This window comes from Arvicola amphibius, chromosome 1, assembly GCF_903992535.2.
Source record: "Arvicola amphibius chromosome 1, mArvAmp1.2, whole genome shotgun sequence".
NCBI lineage: Eukaryota > Metazoa > Chordata > Mammalia > Rodentia > Cricetidae > Arvicola > Arvicola amphibius.
In genome coordinates, this window is record NC_052047.1 from 90,986,992 (window position 1) to 91,010,698 (window position 23,707).

The 23,707-nt window shown below is 38.4% G+C and overlaps 1 protein-coding gene across 2 annotated transcripts in view; it reads left to right on the forward strand.

Annotated features, from left to right (window-relative positions):
* Pnpt1 (polyribonucleotide nucleotidyltransferase 1) overlaps positions 1-23,705 on the forward strand; it is a 36,015-nt gene extending 12,310 nt beyond the window's left edge. Inside the window, exons 14-29 of one of the 2 annotated variants that reach the window (XR_005285007.2) lie at positions 2,853-2,923; positions 4,221-4,257; positions 4,897-4,963; positions 5,043-5,132; positions 5,882-5,935; positions 11,759-11,865; positions 12,631-12,702; positions 12,788-12,851; positions 13,485-13,568; positions 14,211-14,294; positions 15,602-15,708; positions 15,788-15,843; positions 16,246-16,324; positions 17,652-17,699; positions 18,848-19,090; positions 19,128-19,388. Coding sequence is in view for 1 of the 2 variants with exons in the window: in XM_038325784.2 (XP_038181712.1) it covers positions 2,853-2,923; positions 4,221-4,257; positions 4,897-4,963; positions 5,043-5,132; positions 5,882-5,935; positions 11,759-11,865; positions 12,631-12,702; positions 12,788-12,851; positions 13,485-13,568; positions 14,211-14,294; positions 15,602-15,708; positions 15,788-15,843; positions 16,246-16,324; positions 17,652-17,699; positions 18,848-19,006 (1,179 nt within the window). In the remaining variant the exon portion in view is untranslated. Of the gene's footprint in view, positions 1-2,852; positions 2,924-4,220; positions 4,258-4,896; positions 4,964-5,042; positions 5,133-5,881; positions 5,936-11,758; positions 11,866-12,630; positions 12,703-12,787; positions 12,852-13,484; positions 13,569-14,210; positions 14,295-15,601; positions 15,709-15,787; positions 15,844-16,245; positions 16,325-17,651; positions 17,700-18,847; positions 19,091-19,127; positions 19,389-21,110 lie in introns of those variants that run through there. The other variant, XM_038325784.2, reaches the window with a different exon arrangement.
* Positions 23,706-23,707: the final 2 nt, after the last annotated feature.

Consider the following 23,707-nt stretch of genomic DNA (forward strand, 5'->3'; position numbering starts at 1 on the left):
TAGACCAGGGTGGATCTCTGTCTCTGCCTCCCGAGTGCTGGGATTAAAGGTGTGTGCCACTGTCACCAGGCTTCTTCTTCTTCTTCTCCTCCTCCTCTTCCTCCTCCTCCTCCTCTTCCTCCCTTCTTCTTTCTTCTTTTTTTTGGTTTTTCGAGACAGGGTTTCTCAGTAGCCATAGAGCCTGTCCTGGAACTCACTCTGTAGACCAGGCTGGCCTCGAATTCACAGAGATCCCTGTGCCTCTGCCTCCTGAGTGCTGGGGTTAAAGGCATGATGCACCACCCCCTGACATTTCAACTTTCTTATAGTAGCCTGATGTATCTTGAGTTCTGATGTGGTTAATCCATCTCCTTTTTACTTTTTTTTTTTTTTTGCATCACTCCTTATTCCCAGAATGACAAAATTATGCACATATGGTTTTCTTTCTTTTAACTTTCAGGCATTAACTATTAAATTTAGACAGTTAATTTATTTTGGAATATATTGCTACATATGGTCTATAATGAAACCAATTCACTAATCATTTATTTTTTCCACTGATTTTCAATAACAACTTATATTCAAAGTTTATAAATTTTTTTTACAAAGTTTATAAATACACTTTAAAACTATACTCTTTATTGTTTTGTGGATTTTCTGGCCAGTTTCATTTTTATTATCAAGCCTTTGGGGACACCTAATGTCTATGAAGTACATCTTCCCTGTTTACATATCTTTCCCTACAAAACTGTTTTAGCTTTTTGTGGTACATTGTTTCCTTCATTTGAATGTCAGAACTATGTCAGTTTCAAACAGCCCTTCCAGGATTACATTGGAACTGCACTGAACTAAATACATTCGAGAAAGAGATGGTAGTTTTACCATTTGAATCAGTGCTTTCAGTGAATATATTGTCTCACCTTCAATTCATTTCCTCTTATGCCTTTCAATGAAACATTAAAGATATGTCCAATTAGATGCTCCTCCTGTCACCCTGCATGTTTACTAGAATTCCACTTTAGTTATGTTTGCTTCATCGCTGCACCTATGCATTTCTCTGTGGTGGTTACAGGGATGGTAGACGTCTTTGGTTTCTGAGTCTAGAGTTAAAATAAGGAGCTTTGCAGCCATTCCCATGGATTTCCACCCCTTCCATCCTTTGTGTTCTAGTGTGTCAAGTTACATCTACATACGCCATACGCCCACAGGGCAGTACTGTAACTGTTACTTTGAACGGTCATATGCATTTAAAATAGGAAAAAGAAAGTCTTATTTTTATACTGACCCACATATTTGCCATTCCTGGTATTTTTTCATACCTTCAGAAATGTGTCAGTGCTATATCAAAGAAAAGTCTTCCTCCTGGAGTAGTTTGTATTGATAGTGAGCCCAGATTTGAATTGTCCACTTCCTGTGTCTTCCATCTGCCACTCTTGTCTGACTCCAGCAATGGACAGCACTGAAAACATGATATGGGAAAGGAATGAGAGTCTTCACCAGTGTTCACAAGGGAGAAACTATCCACTGTTGCCACAAACAGTTACGGTGGATACTTGCTTTCTTTAAGGTTGCTTTCGATCTATTGGCTGCTGTCAGCAAATGATCATCATAGCTCACACACGTGTGTGCATGCACACACATACAAAGTTCTGGAAAACTTATAAAGAAAAAACAAGGCATAGTAAGGTTGGTTATTGCTTTCTTAAAGGCTAGTTAAACAGGCTGATTGCACCATAGAGAAACAGACTGAGTATATAGTTTTAAATGAACTTGGTTGTAAGGTTGAGCAAAAATTCAGTTTCTGAAGGCAAGAGGTATTTTTAGAAAAAGCCATTTTAGGCCAGGTGGTGGTGGCACATGCCTTTAATCTCAGTACTTGGGAGGCAGAGGCAGGTGGATCTCTATTAGTTCGAGGCCAGCCTGGTCTACAAGAGCTAGTTCCAGGACAGGCAACAAAGCTACAGAGAAACCTTGTCTTGAAAAACAAAAACAACAAAAAAGTAAGTGCTAAGGATTGTGCTCCATTCCCTGGCACTGCTGAAGCTGAGCCTTGGCAGTGATAGGCTGCTGAGTGTCTAGGCTGTGCTGTCAGTCTACAAAGATGAGCTTTCCTTTAAACAGGCAGAGGATTTTGGCTGAACCTCTGTTGAGGCTTCTTTTATAGAATAGCATTGTTTTTATGAATATTCCTTCCACTTTCTCCCCCTCAGTAGCCCTAGTGAGCCCTATTTAGATTACGTGTTAGCCTTTTGAATTGTTGAGATTTACATGGCTAGCATTATGTGATATGTATTTATAGATTACAACATTTTCCTTTAGAAGAATTAAGTTTGCCAGATATCTTTAGTTTGTGCTGGGATTGTAGCTGGTATGCAAGGCCCTCAGTTAAAGCTCCAACACAACACACACCAAATGAGCAGATAAACTATATACGTATGTTTGTATGTATGTATACTCATATACACATGTAGTGATATTTCATTTGTATTTTAATAAATAAAGCTTGCCTGAAGATCAGAGAGTAAAACAGCCCCCCTGGTCAGCCTTATAGACCAGGCAGTGATGGCACACACCTTTAATCCCAGCAGCCACACTAGTTTTCCATAGAAACTAGGCAGTAATGGTGTACACTTTTAATCCCAGCACCATACATATATATATATATGATGGGAGGAGACAGCTCTCAGACACAGTCTCATTCTGAGTTTCCTGGAGGCAGGATCACCATTTCAGACTGAGGTTAGAGGAAAGAACCAGTGGCTGGCTGTTTTGCTTTTAGACCTTTCAGATTGAACCCCAGTATCTATCTCTGGGTTTTTGTTAATTGTTGTTAATATTTTAAAACTTAAAGAATAATTTTATTCTTTTCTTAGGTACTCTGTACTGTTACATTTGATTCATTAGAATCCAGTATTAAGTCAGATCAAATTATAACAGCTATGAAGTAAGTTATATTTTTATGTTATATTTTGTGTTCTTTCACTAAAAAGTCTTTCTGGGTGTGTGTGTGCACTAGTATTTTATTCTACTCTCACCACTAGCAAACCTCAAAGGGCATTGCTATTCTGATTGTGTGTTTTTTGAGATAAGGCCTCAGTCTATAGCACACGCAGGCTTGCTTCAGGTTCATAGCAACCATCCGGCTTCAACCTTCTGAGTACTGGGGTCATAGCTAGGAGCCCCCATCGCAGACTTGGTTATTACTTTTATAGCCTGTTTCTCTGTCTACACGGTCAGAACTGCCAAGAATGCTTCTCTGTTGGTGGACCATATTTTCTTCTAAATCGTTGGTTTGGAACACATTTGCAAAGCATTTATTCTGTGATGTGATTACATTTAGTTTATGTTCCTAGCAACATTCCCCATGACCAAGTTCTCAGGTAATCTTGAATAAAGTTTGTATTACAAAATGGAGAACAAACACGACTGAAATCCCTGGTGCTAAAAATAAGCCAGGGACTATTAATGGAAACCGTCTGGTCTCAACTGATACGTAATTTTGTGCTCCCCTCCTGTTCCTTCAAACTCAGCAGTAAAGTTGTTCATCAGCTTAAGGTAATATCTCCATCAGCCCCACTGCATCATGGTCCTAAGACTCAGGACTTTCCTGCCTAACTGGTGGTTGTAACCTCTGATGTTTTCAGGGTTGCTACCCCCACCCCTGTTTTCATGAACATAATAAATTAATAAGAAACTGGAGATGTATGTACTCAGTTGGTAGAGTGTTTTCCTAACATATACAAAGTCCTGGATTCTCCATTACCACCTGTGTCAGGCACAGTGGTGCACACCTGTAGTCAGCACTGTGGAGGAAGAGGCAGGAAGAGCAGCAACCCAAGGCTTATCCTTGACTACAGCCTAGATACATGAAACCCTGCCTCTAAAAAGCAGTAACAAAAGATTTTTTTTCTTTTTTTGAAAGAAAATTGTTTTCTATAGTCAATCTAGAATTCAATTTTAAGTCCCAACTATACTCAGACACCTTGCTCTCAGCTACTCAAGGAGCTGAAGCAGGAGCATTACCTACTAAGGGGTTTAAGACCAACCCGAACAGCATAGCAAGAGACTATATGCAAAACCAAAAACAAATTCCCATTCATTCTCTGTTCAAGTTTTGAGTTTCAGACCAGCACTCATTAATACTCAATTGTTTTTCTGAAAGCATAATAAATCATTTTTAGTGGTTTGTGGAAGCAAATATGTCCTTAAAATGTTTTTAATATTATTCTTTTTTCTTGTAGTGGAGTAAAAGATAAAAATTTCGTGCTTCACTATGAGGTAAGATCATTTTTCTTCAACATTTTTATTGTGAAAGATTTCAAGGATACAGCAAAACTCCCTCAGTCCTCCCATTAACATTTTATCATTAATATGTGAAAGCTGATTTGGTAATTACTTTATTGCTTAGAAAAGAGACCTAGATGAATAGCTTTCTAGTCAGTAATTCCCTGTTCCCAGCCCCCACGTGGTGGTTTATAACCACCCCTAACCCCAAATCCAACACCTTCAGGCCTCCATAGACACCAGGTGCACGTGTACACAGACATGTAGGCAAAAATCTTATATACATAAAATAAAAATAGATCTTTAAATGAAATAAACTTCCATGACATTTCTTACTCTCTGCGTACACAGGAAGTACTTACAAATTGCTAATTTTAGTACTGTGATACATACTTTGGATTTTTCAGACATCTTCCAGACAGACACATGGATAGATGATAGATACATAGAAGATAGACAGACAATGTTCTTTTTAGAACAAAAGTGGGGTTCTCTTGTTTTGGTGATGTGTCTTAGAACAAAGTGGGGTTCTGTTGTTTTGGTGATGTGTCTTAGAACAAAGTGGGGTTCTGTTGTTTTGGTGATGTGTCTTAGGCATCTTTCCATGTCACTTACGTGTGTGTTGTTTTGAAGTTTCCTCCTTATGCAACCAATGAAATTGGCAAAGTTACTGGTGTAAATAGAAGAGAACTTGGGCACGGTGAGTACATTTCTAAGCTTGTGTTGTATTCTTAGAGAGCCTTAGTGCATTTTGCTCATTGTTTTCTATTCTGATTTAGGTGCTCTTGCTGAGAAAGCTTTGTTTCCCGTTATTCCCAAAGATTTTCCTTTTACCATAAGAGTCACATCTGAAGTCCTTGAGTCAAACGGTACGATATTCTAGTATTTCTTTCCTTAAAAAGACTAGAGCCTCAAGCCTGCTGCAGGAGAAAATATGTTAAGTTGATTATACCTTTGTCCTGAATCTGTTTTTAGCTACTAAGTTATTTTGAAAGCTCTTTAAAAATAAATATATCACTTTTTGCATGTATTACAATACACTGGATTTAGGGAACTTTAGTTTTTTGCAAACAAACAACAGAACGAGTTTATCTTGGAGGGGGATCCATCTGACAAAGGATAGCTCCCACATATCAGATGAATAATAAGTGGGCATCAAGAGAGAAGTAAGGCTTACAGGTCAAAGTTAAATAGAATAAATTAGTCCATGAGTCAAGACTAAGGCAGAATGGGCAGAGTTCTTCACGGTCTAGCAGGTGGTCACAGATTTTTAAGGCAACACCAGAGTTAGCCACCTTAGTCTATCACTGTCCCTGGAGCTAGGCTGGCAGCCAGCAAGCCACAGTGATCCTCCTGTCTCTGCACCTCATGCACACCTGACTGTATACCCTGCATTTTTGTTATGCATATTAGGGATTCAAACCCAGGTCCTGAAACTTGCACAGCAAACACTCCTGCCCAGAGTCATCTCCCAGCCCCTTAAGTGAGTTTACACAGAAAGAAGAAAAGACTATTGACTATTTATATTCAAGTGTAGTATATTATAAGGAAATAGACTAGTCAGTTTTCTGTATTTTAAGAAATCAATATATGACAAGTGGTTCTTTTTTTTCTATAGGGTCATCTTCTATGGCATCTGCTTGTGGTGGAAGTTTGGCATTAATGGATGCAGGTAAAAAAATTATGTCTCAAAACTGTTTGTAATGATATGCGGCATGAGGTGGGACTGCTGATCCCATGGCAAGGGACAAACACACATGAGTGTGAGACCTAAAAATCAAGTGCTGATCCAAGTTCTTGGGGAATAGTGGTGAGCAAAATAGTCATTTGTATTCATAGAGGTTGAGTTTCTCAGCCAAGTCTCATATTTAAAACAAAACGAAGTCCAGACTTCATATTTTAATCCCAGCACTTTAAGCAGAGACTAGCAGATCTATATGAGTTCAAGGCAAGCCAAACTGGCATAGTAATATCCTGTTTCAAAAGAACTCTGGAAAAGAATAATTGAAAGATGAAAGACTTTTTCTTTTCTCCTCAGAGAGGGTCTTATGTAGTTCAGGCTGACCTTGAACTTACTATGTAGACAAGGCTGACTATCTTACAGAATATGCCATCATAGCATACCAAAAGACATCTTAAACTGTAGACAGAGATCTATCCAAGACAATGAAAAAGGACTTCGAAGTTAGAATCATGCATTATATTGCCAGTGCTGATGCACTAGCCTACAGGGAATAAGCAGTTTTGGTTTTGCAAGACTAGCACCTTCTATAAAACATGATTATAGAATGTCTTAAGACTCTTAACTCACCGTGCAGTGGTGGCGCATGTCTCTATTCACACACTTGAGAGGAAGACGCAGGCGGATCTCTGTGAGTTCGAGGCCAGCCTGGTCTACAGATCGAGTTCCAGGACAGGCTCCAAAACTACAGAAAAACTGTCTCAAAAAAAAAAAAAAAAGACTCTTAACTCATAAAAACAAACAAAACAGTATAGAGGCTGGACACATGTTAAGAGCATGTCTTGATTCAGCTCCCAGCACCTACATAATGGCTCACAACCTTCTGTAACTCCAGTCTCGGAATACCTTATGCCCTCTGGCCTTTTTGGGCACTGGGCATGTATGTGGTGCTCAAACATACATGAAAGCAAAGTACTCATACACATAAAATAAATAAATAAAAATCTCTTTTAAAAGGAGGGGATATATTTTAGAATGAAAAGTGGCTATAAAGAGAGCCGTGGTTGCGCATGACTTTAGCCCCAGCATTTGGAGGGATAGGCAGGCAATCTCTGTGAGTTCGAGGCCAGCCTGGTCTATAAGAGCTAATTCCAGGACAACAAGGGCTGTTACACCGAAAAAAAAAAAGAAGAAAGAAAAGAAAAGAGCCAAAAGATACTAAGGAAACTAAGCCATACCCATAATTCATTTTGTTATTTTTGGAAAACAAAAATGACTAGATTCCAAGTGAGGTGGAGGGATACTTTTGACACAGTAGACCTAGAATCTGTCTTGACAATGCATGATACCTTTATGTAAATAGTGTAGAAATGTAGACTAAATATAGGTGCATCATTCATGACTAGTTGAAGGATAAGCAGAGAGGACTGGTTAATCAGTGTGTTGTGAAAGAGAGGTCCCAGGTAAATACTTAAGGATGCTTCATCATCAGCCCATTCCCTTTCCATAATATCATTGACATGACATACAGGATACTCAGGATACTAGTAAGAAGGAATATGGAAAACTGTGATTCCAGTGGTTGGGCAGTGAAGGCAAGAAGATAGCAAATTTAGGGCCAGTGTGACTTACGTAGCAAGACTCTGTCTCAATGAAATGGGGGGGGTGGGGGAGAGAGAGGAGGAGGAGGAAGAAGAAGAAGGGAGGGAGAGAGGAAAGAGGAAGGAAGGAAAAGGAAAGAAAGAAAGAAAGAAAGAAAGAAAGAAAGAAAGAAAGAAAGAAAGAAAGAAAGAAAGAAAGAAAGAAAGAAAGAAAGAAAGAAAGCGAACAAACATAAGAATTGACAAGTCTTTCCAACATGAATACATTAACTATGGAACAACACTTCTACCCTAAAATGGGAGATTTCTAAAGAAAGCAGTTATAGAGTTGACAAAACTGTCTAAATTGAGAAATTGCAAAGAAACTGACTGAGACCATGATATTTTGCCTAGTTTAAAGGTTGAAAAGTAATGTTAGGGTCAGGCAGATTAGGAAGCATGACATGTAGCTGACCTAGAAGGAATAGCCTGTGCAAAATGATGAAGTTATAATATATATATACATATACATAGCATGGCTATGTTTCTCACAGTATTCAAAAGAACCACTGAAGTAATAAATGAAACAGATTTTGAAGGCCACTTGAGCAAGGTAAAACAGGTTTGTTTGTATTTTTTGTTTACTAACTTTAAGATAGATTTAATTTAATTTTATATGTAGTATAAGTACTTCCATGTCTATATGTGCATCACATGCCTGTTGGAGGCCCTCCAAGTCCAAAGTAAGTAAGTACAGTCTCCTGGACTGTAGTAGGTGGTTGTTTGCTGCCTGATGTGAGTGCTGGGATCTGAACCCAGGTATTCCACAAGAGCAGCAAATGCTCTCAACCATGAGCCATCTCTCTGGCCCTTTGTTTATTTATTTATCCAGGGTGTGTTGTTTTTGGTTTTTGAGACAGGGTTCCATGTAGCTCAGTCTGGCCTCAAACTCAATATATAGCTGAGGATGACCTGGGACTCCTAATTGTCAAAGTCCTAGGATTACAAAGATGAGCCACACCATGTCTGCCTTAAGCAAATTTGTTTAATATGTTGAATAGGCTAATAATAAGAGCACTGAATCTCTAGGAACAGCACATACACTATGTCTATATTAGTTATTTTTCTGTTGCTGTGATAAAATACCATGACCAAAGCAACTTATGAAAAATAAAGGGTTTGCTTTGCTGCCGATTGCAGAGGGATAAGATCTTAACCTGCAAACACAAAGCAGAGAGAGTATAATAGAAATGAGGCCAGTCTATGAACTGACCTCCCAAATGGCACCACAAACTGGGGACCAGGTGTTCAAATACTGGAATCTTTGAGGGGCATTCTCATCCAAACCAATTCAATGTTCTAAACATATTTATACCCCCAGGTTGGAGCTAGAGTAATAGCTCAGAAGTTAGGAGCATATACTGCTCTTGTAGAGAACCTGAGTTCAGTTCCAGCACCCACTTCTACTTATGACATCAGCTCTGAAGGATCTGCCCCCAACTATAGCGCACTCATTCACATGGTTAGAAAATAAATCTTTAACATAACAAACCTCTGGCTTACGGGTATAACTGAGTGATACGTGCTTGCTTAGCCTGCAGGAGCATTTGCATTAAGTATCCCTCCCTATCACCACAACATACAAACAAACCTTCTAAGAGCAGGTTATAGAGAGCTTAAAGGATTCTATGTTTTAGTTTTATTTATTTAACTAGATTCTATTTCAGTAAAGAACTTCAGGAAACAGTTTGTGCATCACAAATAATAAAAACCCAAAGACAGATATAGGGGTTAAAGCTGAAGATCAGAGAAGCAGAGCAGTCAGCCACTAGAGAGACCTTTTACCTCTACCAGTTCTCAGACTGAAGGGGCAATGCTCAGACTGCACTGTGTCTCTACCAAACCTCAGACTCCATACTTCAGTGAGTTCCTGTCTCTAACCCCTTTATATTCCTCCCTCTGCCCAGCCATATTGTTCCTGTCTCCACCTCCCTAGTGCTGGAATTAAAGGTGTATGACTTCCAAACACTGGGATGAAAGGTGTGAACCACCACCACCTAGATCTGTTTCTGAATTGATCCTGTGTAGCCCAGGGTAGTTTGAACACACAGATCTGTCTGCCTCAGTCTACAAATTCCTGGGATTAAAGCTGTGTGCCACCACTGCCTGGCCTCTAATGGCTTAACTTTGCACTCTAATCTTCAGGCAAGATTTATATTAAAATACAAATAAAATATCACTACAAGTTTGTCTAAGCATAACCAGGCATGGCCAAGAGATCCAGGAGGAAGGAATGGGCAGTTACGATACCATTGTAGGAACTGGTGAGGTACCTCATTGGTTAAGAGCATTTGATGCTCATTCAGAGGACCTGGATTTGGTCCTAGCACCCATATGGTAGCTCACAGCCATCTATAACTTGAGTTCCAGGGAATTCATTGCATTCTTTTGGCATCCACAGCCAGTAGGCACATACCTGATGCACTGACATACATTCAGGCAAAAAACTCATATATGAAGTAAAATAAATAAATCTTAAAAAAAAACAACATTGCAGTAGTAGTTAAAAGCTCAAGTATAGATATGATAGCTTAGAGGGAATGAAAGGAGCTATCCAACATATTACTTTATTCTGAAATAAATTCCAAGTGGTCAAAACCTAAACTTTAAAGATAAAAGAGAAAAACAAAACATTTTATTAAAACATGGAGAAGAAATTCCTTTCTAAGCAAAATCTAGAAACCATGACTTCATAAACTATAAAAATTCTACCTCGAAGAGCACCTCACTATTATCAAAGTGAACAAGCTAAGCAATAACAAGATTTAATTTAATAACAGTCTATTGCTCGTAGTGAAAGAGCTCCTGCAGCATTAAGAGAAGAAAAGATTTTCAAGGGTATATACAAGTCAGTATGAAAGGACAAATAACAAAGTAAAATAAAATTGTACCATATTAACATAAACAAAAAAGAAACCAACAAATCGAAATTAAAAAATAATCAGTTTTACTTTTTCAATTAACAAAAATAAAGTTGGGGGATTAACAATAATTATCAAGAAAGAATTGAGGGTCAAAGCCAGGAAGAACAGGAATTCAAAGTCAGCCTTGACTATATAACAAATTCTAGGCCATCCTGGACGACATGAGACCCTGTGTCTAACACACACACACACACACACACACACACACACACACACACACACACACGCACGCATGTAAGGTACATTAAGTATATATATCTTTGGAAGGTAGTTTGACAGTTTGAACAAGTATAAATGTCCATGCCCTTGAACTAAGTACCTCCTCTATGGCTTATCAGAGGAGATGGTTCCGTGCAGTGCACAGAGGCCTGATGACCTAAGTTTGATCCCAGGATCCCACAGAGTGCAAGAAAACAGACTCCAGAATTGTCTTCTCACCTCTACATGCACACAGTAGAACACGTGTCTATACTTAGACTTAAATGCATAAAATTAAATCAAAATTTAAAACTTCAAAGTTTTGTTTCATCAGGAAGTGTTGTGACATATCTGTAATCCCAAATACTTCTGAGGCAGAAGCAGAGAAATCTCAGAGTTTAAGGCCAGCCAGGACTACACAGTTTGGTGCTATCTTAATTTAAAATTAGTTTTATTTATGGGAGCCATGCATAGTAGTGTATACTTCATCCTTGTAACTGTAGCACTTGGGAGACTAAGGCAGGAAGATCTTATCTCAGAATAATGAGGAAAGCACAGATACTTATTTATTAGATGTATATGGGGTTACTATGTAGTAGGTTTACTAAATAAAGAGAACAAGGTAACAGATAATGCTTATATCATGTTTCTCACAAATAAGAATTTAAAGATTATGTTTTTAATTGTAGCTGTATACACAAATTTTCTAGAAGGCTATTCTAATAGTAATAGTACTGCCATGAGGAGGTGAACTGAAAGGTTCAGGCTTAGAAAATTTATCAAATAAAGGGTTTGAAGAAAGAACCAAAAGCAAAATAAGAGAGCATAGATAACTTAAGAGTTTGCTCTCTTAGGTTTTTGCAAAGTATAGTTATTATCTGTTACTTTATAGCTTATTATTAAAGGATCAAAAAGAAATGAGATGGGGCCTTTTCAACTCGATTTGATGACTTAGAGAATACCATCTCCTTACATTGTAATAATGTCAGCAGAATTTGAGCATGTTTCATGCTACTACATGTCTTATACACAAACCTTGTTTTTCATTATAGGGGTCCCAATTTCATCTGCTGTTGCAGGTGTAGCAGTGGGACTGGTTACCAAAACCAATCCAGCGAAAGGGGAAATAGAAGATTATCGTTTGCTGACAGATATTCTGGCAAGTATATTCCCAGTTTGGAATATTTACAAGTATATTTAAAAGTACATGCTTAGACCAGTCATGATGGCATATGCCTGAATAGGCGTAAGGCAGAAAATCACTAGTCATAGTCTAACCTAAGATTACGTAGCAAGTTCTAGGCCACCATGGGCCCTGTGGTGAGATAGAACAAAAAATGCAAAACAAATCAAAGACATATAAAAGCCTCAGCCTAGAAAAGTGATTCTAAACTTGTGGGTCCTGACCCCTTTGGGAGGGGTCGAATGACCTTTTCACGGGAGTTACCTAAGACCATTGTAGAACATAGATACATACATTGTGATTCATAACAGTAACAAAATTACTGTTATGAAGTAGCAACAGAAATAATATGTTTGAGGGATCAGCACATCATGAGGAACTGAACTGGGGGGGTTACTAGAAGAATGCTGTGCTTCTGGAGTGGAGATACAGTGTTTACTTCCTGTTTGCCTTGGGTTCTAAAGGATTATATTACTATATACTTATCCAGAATGGTTTCCTCTGGGGTAATTCTAAATTAATTTTTATGTATTTATTAAGAACAGGCATGAGCTAAACATAAGATGATATTTCCAATGACAAGCTTTGTGTCCTGGAGCAGCAGCTGAGTGGCAGAGGTGGCTCTGGCATTTAACATTAGAGGATACACCTTACTTCCAGAGCTAGGACTTGAAATTCTTCTACTGTGACTATAGGTGAACTTTGTTTAAAACTTTACCATAATTTCTTAAATTGTTGAAGGGAATTGAAGACTACAATGGTGACATGGATTTCAAAATGGCGGGTACAAACAAGGGAGTAACCGCACTACAGGTACCACTGTGTCTCATGTTTTAGATTTCAATAATGACATGGACCACTGTCTATCTGTTTATTTATTTTGGCTGTTCTCTATTAGGCTGATATTAAATTACCTGGAATACCAATTAAAATTGTAATGGAAGCCATTCAGCAAGCATCAGGTAAGTCAATATGCCGTATGCTGCTCTCATTTCTGTCTAGTTTGTTAACGGGACCTTTAATTCCCACTAAGTCTGCTATAAAATGTGTGGCTGAGCCGGGCGGTGGTGGCGCACGCCTTTAATCCCAGCACTCGGGAGGCAGAGGCAGGCGGATCTCTGAGTTCGAGGCCAGCCTGGTCTACAAGAGCTAGTTCCAGGACAGGCTCTAGAAACTATAGGGAAACCCTGTCTCGAAAAACAAAAAAAAACAAAACAAAAAAAAAAAATGTGTGGCTGACTGGAAGAATATTTGCCCGTGATGTATTGGGTCAGATCCTCAGCACCATCAAAACAGAAGAGTAGGCCTGTAACTTAACATGATCAAGTATTAATTATTGATTACATGACTGACTACCCAAATGAAAGAATAGTGAAATTTTAATTTTTACAAGGTAAGCAACTTTCTGAGCTAGGAGTTTGGAGGGATTTGGAATAGATAAGATAATTAAGGTAATTGGAATATAAAGAGTTTCCGTTAGTGAGCTAGAGTTTTGATTATACACCAGAGAAAATGAGAATGAAACTATTTCAGATCACACTTACTTGATTCAGATCACACACTTACAATTTTTATTCTGCTGGTATTTCTTCTAGTGGCAAAGAGGGAGATATTACAGATAATGAACAGAGTAATTTCAAAACCTCGAGCATCTAGGAAAGAAAATGGACCAGTCGTAGGTAAGACATTAAAGTTATTACTGACAGCCTGATAAACATTTATAACTATTTTAAAGTGCTTTTCTCTTATCAAAATAAAAATAAGTACATTTTTTGCTAACTACTTTGAAAGAACAGTCTTTTACAATCATTCATTTACTGTGTGTGGGGGGGGGGGAGGGTAGGCATGCATTTGCTACATTCTGTGTCTGGCAGTCCGAGACCAGCTTCTGGGAATTGAAGCTCTCCTTCTACCATGTGAGTGCTGGGGATTGAATCAGGTTATTAGGCTTTGGCAGCACATGCCTTTACCCGCTCAACCATCTTACCAGCCCTAGAAAATATTTAAAATGTTCTTTCCATAAAGAAATGGAAAAGTGAGAACATACATGTTTATTCAGATTTAAACATTACCCTATGTATACATGTATCAAAACATCACAATAGATACATAAAATTTCTGTGTTCATATAAATCATTTAAAAGATAAATTTGTTTATGTTGAAAGAAAACCAAACTTTAAATTTGAGAACATACTCTTCTACATTTTTCAATAATTTTAATCACAATAAATTTTTCCTATGTCATAATGAAAGATCTTTACATACATTTAGGTTCCTATGTCTTTGGCTTCTTTACATCATTGTCTGCATTGCATTTCAGAAACAATTAAAGTTCCATTGTCAAAACGAGCAAAATTTGTTGGACCAGGTGGATATCATATAAAAAAACTTCAGGCTGACACAGGTAAGAGTTGTCTTAAGTTTGAGGGTATCATTAAATGCCAGATCATATAAGTTTGCTATTTTATCTCTAGTATATTACTCCAAAAGTAGTATTTGAGAGAGAAAAGATGGGAAGAAGAGTACAAGATGTCTTGCCTGTGAGTCTTCTATTGGAATTTTTAGTAAGTCAACAAATCTTAATGCTCAACTATATTCAAGAAGGATAAAGCAGCATGGTGGGGCATATCTGTGACCCCAGTATTTGATGGCAGTCTGGAGACAAACGTAGCAAGACCCTGTCTCAGAGAAGAGAAAGGATGACAAAACCCATCATACTCCTTCCACATTTAAAACTGAACATTCCCAAATAATGTTTAGCTTTTTATAACTAAATAACTTATGGGTTATTAACTCCTCCTACTTGTGCAGTTTTGACTGAGTTTCATTTAAGCTCTTGTCTAAAGAGTATATGTAGAGACCTGGTACATTCAGGCAGGCAGCTCTCAGTCAGTTCCAGGGTAGCCTGGTCTACATATTGAGTTTCAAGCCAGCCAGCCAAGGCTACATTTGAGACTTTGTTTCAAAACAAAAACTAGAGTATATGCAGAAATGGTCACATTTTAACCTGTCTCTTCTAGAAGCAATGTTGAGATGACTTAATAGTTGTATTTTGAGTTTGCTAAAAGACAAGAAGCAGAGGTGCCTTAACCAGTGTTAAGAGTGAGAAACTGACATGCATTCTGAAGGTGGAAAATAAAAGAGGATGATGAAAGTGTTCTGCTACAATCCCTAGTCACAATTGAAGAGTAAAACAAAAGCCTTAAAAATTAGCCTTGCTGGGATAGGACATGGCTCACTGTTATATCCACAGGACCTAGTAAAATTAGTCCTGCTGGCCAGGCAGTGGTGGTGCACACCTTAAATCCCAGCACTGGGGAGGTAGAATCAGGCGAATCTCTGTGAGTTAGAGGCCAACCTGGTCTACAAGAGCTAGTTCTAGGACAGGCTCCAAAGCTACAGAGAAACCTGTCTTGGAGAAGGAAAAACAAATTAGCCCTGCTGGGTTTCGGCATGGTTCAGTGTTATATCCATGGGACCCAAAACAGTGCCAGGCACTTGGTAGGAGAGCAGTGTGTGCTTCATGGTGAGTGACTTTCACTAAGAAACAGTCAATAGACACAGGATAAACCCAACCCAGCTTCCAGATCCCTCCCTGTTCTCACATTCCTTTTTAGATTAGTCTCTGGCATGAGTTTGTTAATTTTAATGTGTTAAGTTACCTCTTTTTTGACCCCCATCCCTCACTATGATGCTGGGTTTATTCTAAAGGTGTAACAATTAGTCAGATTGATGAAGAAACCTTCTCCATATTTGCACCAACACCTAGTGCAATGCATGAGGCAAGAGACTTCATTACCGAAATTTGCAGAGATGATGTAAGTACAGATCTTAGGAGTGGTTTTCCTATTTTTTTTCCTGTTATCTTTATTAACCTAATGATTTTGTACTTTACAGCAAGAGCAACAGTTAGAATTTGGAGCAGTTTATACCGCTACAATAACTGAAATCAGGTAATTACAAATAAACAATGGGTTCGATTGGGCAGGGGGTGTCGAGACAGGGTTTCATTGAAGCTTTGGAGCCTATCCTGGAACTAACTCTTGTAGACCAGGTTGGCCTCAAACTCACAGAGATCCACCTGCCTCTGCCTCCCGAGTGCTGGGATTAAAGGCGTGTGCCACCACCGCCCAGCATGGGTTCGATTTTTACTGCAAGCCAGATTCACTTTGTATTTATATATATGCCAATATAACCGTGTGTGTGTGTGCGAGAGGGGGGGGGGGAATATATCCTAGAATATATAAGTTATATTATATATAACTTATTATATTATATAATAGAATATATAAGTCAGGAGATTGGTTTGACATGTACTTACTGTTTTAACCAACCAAGCTGATGTCTTTTTGTAGAGACACTGGTGTGATGGTCAAACTGTATCCAAACATGACTGCTGTGCTACTTCATAACACGCAACTTGACCAGCGAAAGGTGAGAAGGCCAGATTTGTGTGTGTGTGGTGAGTGTGCACGGTGTGAGCACACACATGTATGCATGGAGAACAGAGAAGCCTAGGGGTGTCCTGCTCTGGGATTCCCACCTCATCTCAGTCCCTTGAGTTTACCATTCCTCATCCAGGCTGGTGGCCAGCACTTCCAAAGATCTTCCCTTTTCTACTCCCTACAACATAGGGTCATAGTCACATGCATAACTATTGCTGAAGGTTTAGACAGACACTGAGGATTTGAACGTAGGTCCTCATTTTTGTGCAGCAAGTATGCTTATTTTCTGAACCATCTCCCCATCTCAGACTTGACTTTCTGTAATTGTTAGAAATAACTAATATTAAAATTACCTAAATTGAGCCGGGCGGTGGTGGCGCACGCCTTTAATTCCAGCACTCGGGAGGCAGAGGCAGGCGGATCTCTGAGTTCGAGGCCAGCCTGGTCTACAAGAGCTAGTTCCAGGACAGGCTCTAGAAACTACAGGGAAACCCTGTCTCGAAAAACAAAAACAAAAAAAAAAAACAACAACAACAAAAAAAAATACCTAAATTGTTGAGAATTGTATATTTTGCTTAGTAACAGTCTAAGTACACCAGCCACTAATGTTTGCAGTGATGAAATGTAAAGAAATTGAACAGCCCTCTTTAAAGGACTATAATTTGAATATTCACCTATAATGCTTCAGTTATTCATATGAAAGGACATTTTTGGGTTTTTGTTTGTTTTTTCATGATTTTTCAAGACAGGGTTTCTCTTTGTAACAGTCTTAGCTGTCCTGGAACTCACTTTTGTAGGTCAGGGTGGCTTCGATCTTGCAGAGATCTGCCTGCCTCTGCCTCTTAAGTGCTGGGATTAGTGGCATGTGCCACCTCCACCTATGAAAGGGCAGTCTTAACATATTGAGTAAGCCACATCTCCAACCCATGGTTTTTTGTTTGTTTGTTTTTTGAGACAGGGTTTCTCTGTAGCTTTGGAGCCTGTCCTGGAACTAGCTCTTGTAGACCAGGCTGGCATCAAACTCACATAGATCTGCCTGCCTCTGCCTCCCGAGTGCTGGGGTTAAAGGTGTGCGCCGCCACCACCTGGCCTCAGCCCACGTTTATACTGTACACTAAGTAGACATTTGAAGGGCTAGACACTGAAGTGGTAACAGTAGTTTTCATTTTCTTCAGATTACTTTTATGTTGTTTGCAATGTTTGTAATTAATAGATTTCATTAGAAAAACAAATATAGCTATTCACTTAGGAAAAGGTGTTGACTTCTGTGGTTACTGGATAATTACATATAACTAATTATTTTTTTTTTTTTTTAGATTAAACATCCCACTGCCCTAGGATTAGAAGTTGGTCAAGAAATTCAGGTACTTGTGTTCAGTGTATTAACTTTAAAGCTGTGAAATGGACTTCAGATTCCAATTAGTATCTATGAAGGAATAGAATAAGCACCTCTGGCTTGTATTTTTGTACACTGCTTCTTTAAGAAGTCAGGGTGGCTTAACCAGACTTGCTAAGCATTAAGAGTAAGATCTTTTCCCTCAAGTAGATCACAATTTAGCTTTAAAAAAGAAAGGAAGGAAGGAAGAAGGAAGGAAGGAAGGAAGAAGGAAGGAAGGAAGGAAGAAGGAAGGAAGGAAGGAAGGAAGGAAGGAAGGAAGGAAGGAAGGAAGGAAGACTGGCTGGCTCTAAAGAGTTGTGCAGACTTGTCATTTGGAGACAGACTTGATGACATGGTGGAAAGCTGTGTCATCTTGGAGCAGTTGAGACTCTGTACTTGACATTAAATGTTTGTGAACTAGGAGTACTGTTGCTGGGGTCTAGAGTTCTGATAGTAGAACTGGCCCTGTCTTATAGTCCTCTATCAGTGAACAGAAGTTGTTGCTGATCTGGGTGTGTTGTGTTGGTTATACCGGAGTAATACACAAGTGTATTCCCCATCTGGCTTCTGTTGTTTAAGCAACTCTGGGGAAAGATGAAGGCCAATAGAGCATCTCTCCATGTGTTTGTGCTGTACATCAAAGGGGACTTTAAGCCTGTTGATTGTTCCCCTGTTTGATTTCTTCATGGAACAGTATACTCTAGTTCAATGGTCCCCAAGTCATAGAGAAAATACAAAGCCCTTAACTGAATTGTGTCTTTGGACTTACAATATAGGCACCTAGAAACCATAAAAAAAGCACAGTTAGTTTATCAGAAACAAACCTAAATATCTGCTCTCTTTTGCCCTGTTTAGTTGATTGGTTTATTGATTGGTTTGTTTTAGTCAGTGTCTCAGGCTAGCATCAAATTCAAACCTCCCGCCGAGTGCTGGGATTCCAATAAAGCACTATACTTTGATTCCTTTTGTCTTTTTATAACAGCTATTTCATCAAAATATAGTTACTGTATCTCTAATTATTACTGACCAGTGCTTTTATTAGATACAAATATTAATTATTGCCTTATTTGCACAATGTAAATTTAAATGTCTTTGAAATTACATGTCAACTTTAAATATGCTTCTTTTACATAGGTCAAATACTTTGGCCGTGATCCAGCTGATGGAAGAATGAGGCTTTCCCGCAAAGTCCTTCAGTCTCCAGCTATAACTGCTGTCAAAACTCTAAATGATAGAAGCAGCATTGTAATGGGAGAGTCTATGTCACAGTCATCATCCAACTCTTCCCCTTGACTCCTTTTGGAAATGGTATTCAACAGTGATATTCTCAAAGCAAACTTTAATAGTCCCGTTTAATGTGTAGATTTCTATATAATTTTTTTTTTTTTTTGGTTTTTTCAAGACAGGGTTTCTCTGTATATAATATTTGTATTAAAATGCTCTTTTCTGTAGGCAGAGTTTTCTGTATTGCCAGCCGTTCCCAAAACTCAGCCAATAGCTTAGGCTTGTTTTTAGCTAGCTTTCCAGCTTCTTCCATGTCTCCTCCCAACTCCACCATCTTCCCAGCATCCTCTGTGCCTGGAAATCCTGCCTACCTATTGGCTGTTCAGCTCTTTGGTAAATCAATCCAAGTGGTATATCTTCACAATGTACAAAAAGATTATTCTACAGTACATTTCATGTGCCTTTTTTATTTCAGGATCAACCTATATTTGCCTTATTTATATTATAAAACTAATAAATACTTATTATTTAAAGTAATCTATTTTTAGGGGGCTGGAGAGATGGCTCAGAGGTTAAGAGCATTGCCTGCTCTTCCAAAGGTCCTGAGTTCAATTCCCAGCAGTCACATGGTGGCTCACAACCATCTGTAATGAGATCTGGTGTCCTCTTCTGGCCTGCAGGCATACATGCAGGCAAAACAGTGTATATATAATGAGTAAATAAAAAGTAAAGCTTATTTTTATATCTTAGGACAGATTACCTTTTTGTTTCTCTAATTGTAAACTACTGAAAATAATTGATCATGTATGCTCTCCTAAGGCTCTTTTCCTCTGCCTTCCTTCTCATAGTTGTTAATGGCCATTCTCCCTTAGGCGTCTTATGGCTCACCTTACTCAGCAACTGTGCCAGCTACTACTGTTTTACATACTAGAACTTGCCATTTTGAAAGCCAGAACCTTTTCTTTACCCTAATTACACATTTAATTGTCATTGAGGGAGCTAATTTGGTTCCATTTTTAATGGTATGCCTTTCACAAAACCATAAATATAGTGAGATGAATCTCATAAATGGGATTCTCACTAGAGAATTTTTTTTCTTTGTTTTTTAAGACAGGGTTTCTCTGTGTAACAGCCCTGGCTGTACTCAAACCCATAGAGATCCACCTTCCTCTGCCTTTCTGAATGCTGGGATTAAAGGTGTGCACCACCATGTCCAACTGTTTTAATTACCTGAATATAAAAGATAACACTAGAGTCATTCTTTGTGTGTATATAATTGCCACTGCATGGATATATATTTTTGTACATATTTTTGGTATTAGAGCTGAAGGAACCAATCAGAAATTAATGTAATTTCTAGAAATAACTGTCATGTTCATTGTCCTAATTTTTTTTTCTTTAGACAAGATCTCATTATGTAGCTTTAGATAGCCTGGAACTCATTGTACCAGGCTGGTCTAGAACTGACATCCACATATCAGACCCTAGAGTCCTACAATCAAAGGCATGGGTCACCATACCTAGCTCATTGCTATAATTTAAAACATGCTACTAGTCCATAAATAAATAAATAAATAAATAAATAAATAAATAAATAAAACAAGCAGATACTACATAATTTAATCCTTTTATAATTCTTTTTTTTAAAATTTATTTATTATGTATACAATATTCTGTCTGTGTGTATGTCTACAGGCCAGAGGAGGGCACCAGATCTCATTACAGATGGTTGTGAGCCACCATGTGGTTGCTGGGAATTGAACTCAGGACCTTTGGAAGAGCAGGCAATGCTCTTAACCTCTGAGCCATCTCTCCAGCCCTCCTTTTATAATTCTTATAAAAATATATGTGAATTCTTACTCAGGGCTAAGTCATAAGATATTAAATATGTGTCCAATCCAAATACTTTTAAGGTACATTTATATGTAAGTCAACAAACATTATTCTGTATAAAATAGCATATTAAACAGCACCGATACCCTTTCTGAATTAGTGAAAGGAACTGAAAATTAAAAATTAAATTTGATTTCTATTTTGGATATACTGTTATTCTGTATTTGTCAAAGTGACCGAGTGCTATAACCCTTAGTTTAAGGGACAGTAACCTTTATTGTTTGGATTTCAGAATTATAATTTGGTTTTCTTAAATTTGCTCTTATTTTTTTTTTCAAAGGGATTCTAAACTGCTAATAATTTGGGGAAAAAAAAACGAAGCCAGTTCTTGGAACTCAAGAGGGGTGCCACAGAATTTAAATGGACAGCTCACTAATGCCAACAGCAGAAGCACCCTCATTTCTGCATAAACCAGCAGCCTACCATTCGAGCCAGACTTCCCTTCATCTTTATTCAAATCATGGTCATTTTTCATAATTTCTAATGAAGTTTATGTTTTTGCTTTTTTGGGAGGCAGCATTTCTCTGTGTAGCCAAGGGTGTCCTGGAACTTGCTCTGTAGACCAGGCTGGCCTTGAACTCAGATCCACCTGTGCCTGCCTCCTGAGTGCTTGGATTAAATGTGTGCACCACCACCAGGCCCTCTAATGAAGTTTCTAATCTGAGTCTATCATATGCCAAAAACTAATTTATAATTCCTGAATACTGCTATTTGAATGTTGATCTTTTATGACCCTTTTTTTTGACATACCATGAATTAGTGTTCAAATTTTTATATGTACTTATTATTTTGTGCACTTACAAGCCATTGTATGTGTGTGGGGCTCAGGACAACTTGTCGGAGTTGGTTCACTCACTGTGGGTTCCAGGAGACAAACTCAGGGCATCAGACTTCACAATAATCATTGTACCTTTCCTTGCTGAGCCATCTGACTTGCTCAAATTATGGTTTTTATGTGACTATTTTCTTTCCCTTCCAAAACATTTTAAATTTCTGGATCTAAGATAGAAGCGTGAACATGAGCCACTCTCTGTTTAGCTAAGCAAAGCGTCACATTCAACATCTACTGTGGACTAAGCACTAGGCATGTACAGGGGATGTCAGCAAACAGAGCCGAAGCTCATGTTCACTTGTGCTTGAAGAAAGCTGGCAGTAAGCAAGGATGTAACATTGACAAAGAAGCAGATGCTGTAATAGAAAGGAGTTGGAGTGACCTGTCCTGCTGCTGCAGTGTAGACTATGAATAAGACCAGCTTGGGGAGGGAAAGATTTATTTGGCTTACACTGCCCAGATCACAATCTGTTAAGGAAAGCCAAGGGAAGAAACTAGAACAGGTCATGAGGAATACTTTTTACTGGCTTGCCCCCAATGGCTTACTCAGCCTGCCTTTTTTTTTTTAAAAAAAAAAAAAAACTTTTATTACTATATATTATATATAATTATAATATATATTTTTGGGGGGTATCAAGACAGGGTTTCTCTGTAGACCAGGCTGTAAAGGTGTGTGCCACCACCGCCCAATAGCCCAACCTGTTCCCTTATGCCATCTAGGACCAACTACCCCAGTGAACTATGCCTAGCACATCAAGCATTAATCAATAAAGTGCCCCCATAGCCTTGACAATTGGCCAATCAGATGGAAGCATTTTCTTGCTTGAGGCTCCCTTTTCCCAGATAATCCTGGCTTGTATAAAGTTGACCAAAAAAATAAATAAAATAAAAATCACACAGCCAGGACAAGTGATAAGTTATTGTTTGAAATGAAATGATCCAGAACCACTTCCCTGAATAGATAATATTTAAAGAGACCTGAATGAAATAGAAGGAGATGTGAAGACAAAATAAACTTTCATTTTATAAGTCAGTTTCACATAGTTTCGTCTTTTGTATTAAGAATATAGTCAAGGGCTGGAGAGATGACTCAGGTTAAGAGCATCGACTGCTCTTCCGGAAGTTCGATTCTCAGTAACCACATGGTGGCTCACACCATCTGTGATATCTGATGACCCTCCCATGGTGAAAAGAGAAGCAGCTCCCTCAAGTTGTTCTCTGACCTCCAAACATGCACCATGGTACTAAAGCACCAATGCCAAGTAAATAAATGTAATAAATTTTGCATATATATATATATATATATATATATATAAAACAAGTGGGGAGAGCAGATATTTTCAAAACATTTAAACGGGTAAACATGCTTAGTTATTTCTGAGGAATAAACGGAATCACAGAGAGTTTAATAGGCTTTGACAAATACTTTCTCATGAAACTTGATAATAGGAAAGGCAGACAGTAGAAATGGGAAAGAGAATGTAAAGACATTGAGGGTCGGGGATTAAAAAAAGAAAAAGCAGTGTTTAAGTCTCATGGGTGGATAGAATGAATATAGGGTTGAAGAGGAAGAAACAGTTCCACTGCCATGTTTAGCTTGAGGGTTGTAAAGGTAATAGATTCTGATATCGGTGGAAAACTTGCTAGGTATGAGTGAAGCCATCAACTAACATAGAGGTGGCTGTTGTAGGAAGCAATTGAAGAATGATGTATCGCTTCTGGGGAATCTCTAACACAGAGAGAAGGGGCACCTAACCAAGTATTCCAATCAAGTCAAGCTGATCAGCAAATTAATTAATTGAGGTTGTATACAAGAGCAATGGGCAACAGACATGAAGCTACTTCTAATGACATCCCCACCCTAGTGGTGAATCTTATGTCCCTGCCCTTCTCAACTGGAGAATGTTAATAGACATTCCATGGCAACATATACCAAACAAAAAGAAAAACCTGCATTTTATGACTATCGTGCTATGGTATGATGTACTGTTTCCTTTGGTAACAACATAGTTACTAATTAATAAAAAGTTGGTAGACACTCTAGC